This window comes from Balearica regulorum, chromosome 31 (genome assembly GCF_011004875.1).
Source record: "Balearica regulorum gibbericeps isolate bBalReg1 chromosome 31, bBalReg1.pri, whole genome shotgun sequence".
In the NCBI taxonomy this organism is placed as follows: Eukaryota; Metazoa; Chordata; class Aves; order Gruiformes; family Gruidae; genus Balearica; species Balearica regulorum.
In genome coordinates this window covers 870,214-875,959 of record NC_046214.1, presented here as the reverse complement: position 1 = coordinate 875,959, position 5,746 = coordinate 870,214, and the positions used below count along the sequence as shown (strand labels likewise).

The following is a 5,746-nucleotide window of genomic DNA, read 5'->3' as shown; positions in this document are numbered from 1 at the left end:
AACCCAAACCATTCTATAATACTATGATCCTATGAAAACACTCTCCTGAACTGTATGACATGGCTAAGCTGCATCTAGTGATGTCCACCTTCCACAAGGTGTAGTCCTACAAGAAATGCTTTAGACAGAGAATAGAAATTCCCATGTTGCTTGGTAGGAAAACATTGCCATTTCATTAAAAATACTCAAATGTTTCAGCTGATAAAAATGTGCTGACATCTCTTTGAATGTCTAAAACCATTGTTCACCTTTCCAGGCAGATCTCAGTTGTCTGACCAAAACCACCCACAGCCACTCGTAGGGGCCCCAGAGTAGCTGAGGGGCTTGCCTGGGACTGGCAGCTGTCAGAGAGGAGCTGTGGGAGACCAGAGCCCCTGGGGAGCTCCAGGTGGAGGCTGGGCAAGGGGTCCCAGGGCATCTACACTGGCACCGAGCTTCTGTGTCCCTGAGACTGAAGGCATTTGTGTCCTACAAGTAACCCCAGTTCTGGAAAACAAGTTCCTTTTCAAAAAGGAAAAGAAACACAAATCCTATGAAAGACCAGAATATTAAAAGAAAACAAAACTACGAGGAATTGTAAACAATGTGAAGTGTATTGACATATTTTCTTTTCTTTAGATTATTTCCTTGTCTTCTTTTATTTCAAAGGGAGGGAATATATTATTTAGCGTATGTAAGGCAAGAGCATTAAAAAAATATGAAAAATTATGTCTTGCACAGACCCCCATGCCAACTCCCAAAACTTTCCCTGCCCAGGACTGTTTATGTGTTGCAGATCAGTGGAATGCACCTCACTCAAAAACCAGAAGCAGCAATACTTTTTGTTAAAGGAAAATAATATTTTGACAGAGTTCCATAAGTTGGCTGGAATTTAACAAAGTGCATTCAACAGTGGTTTGACAAGGTTCATTACGTTTGGCCCTGTGAGGTGCCCACACCTGAGCTGTCTGTCCTCAGGCACTCCTCATGCCCACGGGGTGTTCAGAGACACGAGTCCTTCCCTTGCAGACGCAGAGGCAGTGCATGGCAGCAGTCACAGTGTCTCGCTGGGCTCCTGTTGCCACGTCAGGAGGCTGGGAGGCACCTCAGCCCTGCGCTGTATCGCCCTGCTCTGCACTCGTCTGAGGTGCCCCAAGGCATGAGGAATGGACACGGGCACCTGGGGTCAAGGAAGCCCGTCCCAGTGCTGCATGCAGGTGGTTTCCCAGGGGACGTTACTCTCTAAGTCAAGCAACTTGGGGACACTGTGTGTCCCACACACCTTCATGGTGTCCCCAGGAACAGCTGTGGGCATTTGTGCTCACTCAGGTTCCTCCCACCACACGCACACCATGTGCATGCTTACAGCTCGTCTGTACGATGCCAACATGGCCTTGTGACCTGGTCACTCGGTGTCCCCCTTTGGAGGCACAAACAACCCCTCTGAGCCGGGGTGGGAGGCCAGTGCTGGAGATGGTGGTTGTTCTTGGCTGCTGTGTGACGATGACCCCGGGGCAGCTTTCCCGGGGTGCCCAGCACACATGGGCACAGAGCAGGTCCTGCTCTGCTGGTGCTTCATGTCTCTGCCAGGAGGCCTGGCTGTGCGAGGACACTGCTGTGTGCCCCCACCCTGCACACTCACGCACCTGAGGTGTACACTGGTGTTTCCCTCTCGCTGGCACTTCCCAGCCCAAACATCCCAGCCCCTTCCCAGCTCTCACCACTCCCCTGCCCTCTCCCCAGAGGAGCAGAGCATCCCAGTCTGTGCTGGTCCCTCAGCAGGAAATGGAGAAGATGGAGGTGAGTGACAGTGTCTCTCTGGCTGGCAGGCTGAGAAGATCTCCACTCCAGGCAGCCTGCAGCCCCCCTGCCAGTCCCGCTCCCCAGGACAGCACAGAGTCCTGGCCCTGGGGCTCCTCTGGCAGCTCCCGCTGCCCCAGTGGCAGGGCAGCCTGCCCCAAGCTGGCACCCGCAGCCAAGGGTTTCTCTTTCCATGTCTGCCCTGCACACCCATGGTGCCCTGCTCTTCTCCCAGGACATCCCATCTCCCCACAGAGCCTTTCCTCAAGGTGGGCACATCTGTGCTGGCCTGGCCAGCCATTCCTACACCCCCTGCCCATGCTCTCCACAGCCCTTGAGCTGGTGGAGCTGCTCTGCAGAGCAAGTGGGCTGTGGGGCCTGGGGTCACAGGGGGACTCTGCCAGGGACATGCTGGTCAGGCTGGGAGGCAGACCCAGCTCAGGGACATCACTGACACTGACTGCCTCCCACGGAGGCTCTTATGTGGCCATGGAGGCTGCTCAGAGGTGACCTGCCTTATTGCCAATGCCTTGAGATGTGTTTGGGTGCTGCACTGGATCCAGTCTATGGAAAGTCCACGGCTGGTAAAACAAATCACCCTCCAGGCTTCTTTCCCTGTGCCTGCTGTGTCCCCTGGGCTTGCAGAACCCTCACTTGGTGGTTCACACCCACATTTTGCACTTGATCTCTGGGTCACTTCACCTTGCACAGGCTCGTGCTCAGTGGGCTCCATTCCCTGCTGACCTCCTGGCACGTGCTGTCCCTGCAGATCCCCTGTGCTCTCCTGGCAGCTCCTGATTCCTTCCAGAAAAACACTCATCTGCCATCAGCCCTATCACAGGCTGTTGAGCCCCAGGCAGCTTAGTTGGAGTCCATTCAGCATCTGTGTGGGTGCTGTCCACCAACAAGGAACACCTGAGCCATTCCTCAGTCCCTGGAAGAGCCCACTGGGACGCTGATCTCATCCCACTGCACCCATGGAGAAACAAGCAAAGCAACAGTTTTCTTTGGCGTCTCTTCCTTGGGCATGTTCTTAGGAGACATTTTGGAAAAAGAGTTAAGCCTTTGGGCAGTGCCCTGAGGAGATGGCCTTTCCTGGTGGAAATGCTGTTACAGAGGCCAGCTCTGTCAGAGATCTGCTGTGCAGGGACTCTGTACACAGGAACTGCCTCTGCAGCAGAGAGAAAAAAAATCTCAGTCAGAAATGTCACTGCAGGGTCGTTTTTAGTGTTTAAATTCATCACATTCATTTAGAGTGTCTCTGGGTCAAACCAGACAGGTAGATACAAAATTTGAATTGGTACAAATAATTAAAATTCTTTGTGGAATACATCATTAGAAGTGGAAAAAGAAACAAATAAACAAACAGAAAACCCCCAAACCCCCAGAGATCAATAAAAACAACTAGAAAACATATAAATAACAGTCTGTACCTGTCATGAGTTATGAGAGATATGGAAAAGACGATGGGCAGTAGATTACTTCTGAACATGCTCTAGTCATCAGTTTCCAAACTGTATCCTTGAGGTCTTTGTTCCTCATGCTGTAGATGAGGGGGTTCACTGCTGGAGGCACCACCGAGTACAGAACTGCCACCACCAGGTCCAGGGATGGGGAGGAGATGGAGGGGGGCTTTAGGTGAGCAAACACAGCAGTGCTGACAAGCAGGGAGACCATGGCCAGGTGAGGGAGGCACGTGGAAAAGGCTTTGTGCCGTCCCTGCTCAGAGGGGATGCTCAGCACGGCCCTGAAGATCTGCACATAGGAGAGCACAATGAAAATAAAACACGCAAAGAATAAAGAGGCACTAACCACAATAAGCCCAGCCTCCCTGGGGTAGGCATCTGAGCAGGAGAGCTTGAGGATCTGGGGAAGTTCGTAGAAGAACTGGTCCAGGACATTACCCTGGCAGAGTGGAATTGAAAATGTATTGGCTGTGTGCAGCACAGCATAGAGAAACCCACTGCCCCAGGCAGCTGCTGCCATGTGGACACAAGCTCTGCTGCCCAGCAGGGTCCCGTAGTGCAGGGGTTGGCAGATGGCAACGTAGCGGTCGTAGGCCATGATAGTGAGAAGGACATACTCTGCTGAAATCAGAAAGTAAATGAGAAACACCTGAGAAGCACATCCTGTGTAGGAGATGGTCGTATTGTCCCAGAGCGAGTTGGCCATGGCTTTGGGAAGAGATGTGGAGATGGTGCCCAGGTCGAGGAGGGAGAGGTTGAGGAGGAAGAAGTACATGGGGGTGTGGAGGCGGAGGTCACAGGCTATGGCAGTGATGATGAGGCCATTGCCCAGGAGAGCAGCCAGGTAGATGCCCAGGAAGAGCCAGAAGTGCAAGAGCTGCAGCTCCTGTCTGTCTGCGAATGCCAGGAGAAGGAACTCGGTGATGGAGCTTCCATTGGACATTTGCTGGTTGTTGATGTGAGGAGGAAAAGACAGAGGAGGAAAATTACAACAGACTTCTCTGAGCAAAGCCACTCCATTTTTCATAGAAATACCCCTGCCCCACAATATTCCAAGGCATTTCCTTTCTTTGCTTTGTGCTGGCTGAGTGTGCTTTGAGGAGCAGGACCTCTGCCCCTGTGCTGCTAGGGAGTCAGCTCTGCCCTGCTGCAGTGAGTGCATGGGAGGTCGTTCTTGACACCCCCAAAGGTCACAAGGGATGTCAGATGCAATTCACCCTTCATGGAAATGTTCAATACCTGCACTCATCTCTCCAAAGAGTGTGGGCTGCAGAAGAAAGTCTTAGCATGTCTTTATGGTGATTTTCTCTGTGTTTTTCTCTTTCCACCATTGTATGTGTTAAGTACAATTTTTAAGTGTAGAAAATATCTTTTTCATGACTGGAAGTGTGGAGTCTTAGGACAAGACAGGCAAAAGATCTCAGCTCTCTCTGTCTCAGGACAGATTCAGGAGAGCTGCAGTGTCCATCAGTCTTGGTCCCAGCTGCCCTGTGCTTTCATTTCTGCTATCTCAAGGACAACTGCACGCACAAATTACTCTTTAAAAATAAAGCAAATGGACTCTGATGAAAGCAAGGGAGTCCTGCTTCAAAGGGCAGATCTGCAAACTCTTCATTTTTCTAGCACAGAGCTGGAGTTGTGATGGAGAGGAAAGGACACAGCCACTCTCAGAGAGAAGCAAAAGAATCTGAGAGGAGACAGGCAACCCACGAGGGATGGCTCAGCACTCCCTGGGATCCTACAGCACAGCCGTGCTCTTCTGGAGGGCAGCTCCCAAGCCCAGCAGGACAGAAGAAGACAGTGAGATTTCCTGCAGATGAGGTGTCTTAAATGGAGAGTCAGCTCATTGCTCAGCAGATAGTGCTCAGCAGACCTCTAGAGTGAGGGACCAAAAGAGAGCAGGCTGAAGGCAGCCTAGCCCAGGGCTTGTCTGCAGTTTCCTCCCACTCCCTGCCCATGTCCCTGCTGCCTGGAGCTGTCCCTGCCTGGAGCTGTTGCTCTGTCCACACCTCTCCTCCCTGTCCCTGCTCACAGAGCCCATGCCACCCTCTGTGTGCTCAGCTCTGCCCTGCAGACCCCTCCTGGCAGCAGGGCACTGCGCAGGGGCACCTCTGTGTTGGCAGGTCTTAAGGAGAAGAGCAGATCAGCCCTGAAGAGACCACAAAGGTGATGTTGATGCTTTCTGTAGGCAGAGGAAAGGGTGAAGTGACTTTATCAGGTGCCTTGAAAACCCTGTTCATCACTCACTGTGATGCTGTAGCAGTCTCAGTCTCCTGTGCAAACCTGACAGCTCCATTACCATTTCCTTCTGCCATCACAGCAGGGAATGGAAAGCGCCAACCCTGGGAAGCACCTTTACTCCCAGGTAGCCCCTGCCTTGATGTGCTTCTTGAAATGTGCCCTGGGGAATGTCCCAGGGGTTATCTGGAGCTCTGAGCAGCCTTGAGACGTGCAGAATCCTCTCAACAGCAGAAAGACCTTGCCCTGCAAGACAGAGGTCG

The 5,746-nt window shown here is 52.2% G+C and overlaps 1 protein-coding gene across 1 annotated transcript; it reads right to left on the bottom strand.

Annotated features, from left to right (window-relative positions):
• Positions 1–3,222: 3,222 nt before the first annotated feature.
• LOC104630378 (olfactory receptor 14C36) lies at positions 3,223–4,188 on the bottom strand. The gene has a single exon (XM_010304302.2). It carries the CDS (start codon positions 4,186–4,188, stop codon positions 3,223–3,225), a length of 966 nt encoding a protein of 321 aa, XP_010302604.2.
• Positions 4,189–5,746: the final 1,558 nt, after the last annotated feature.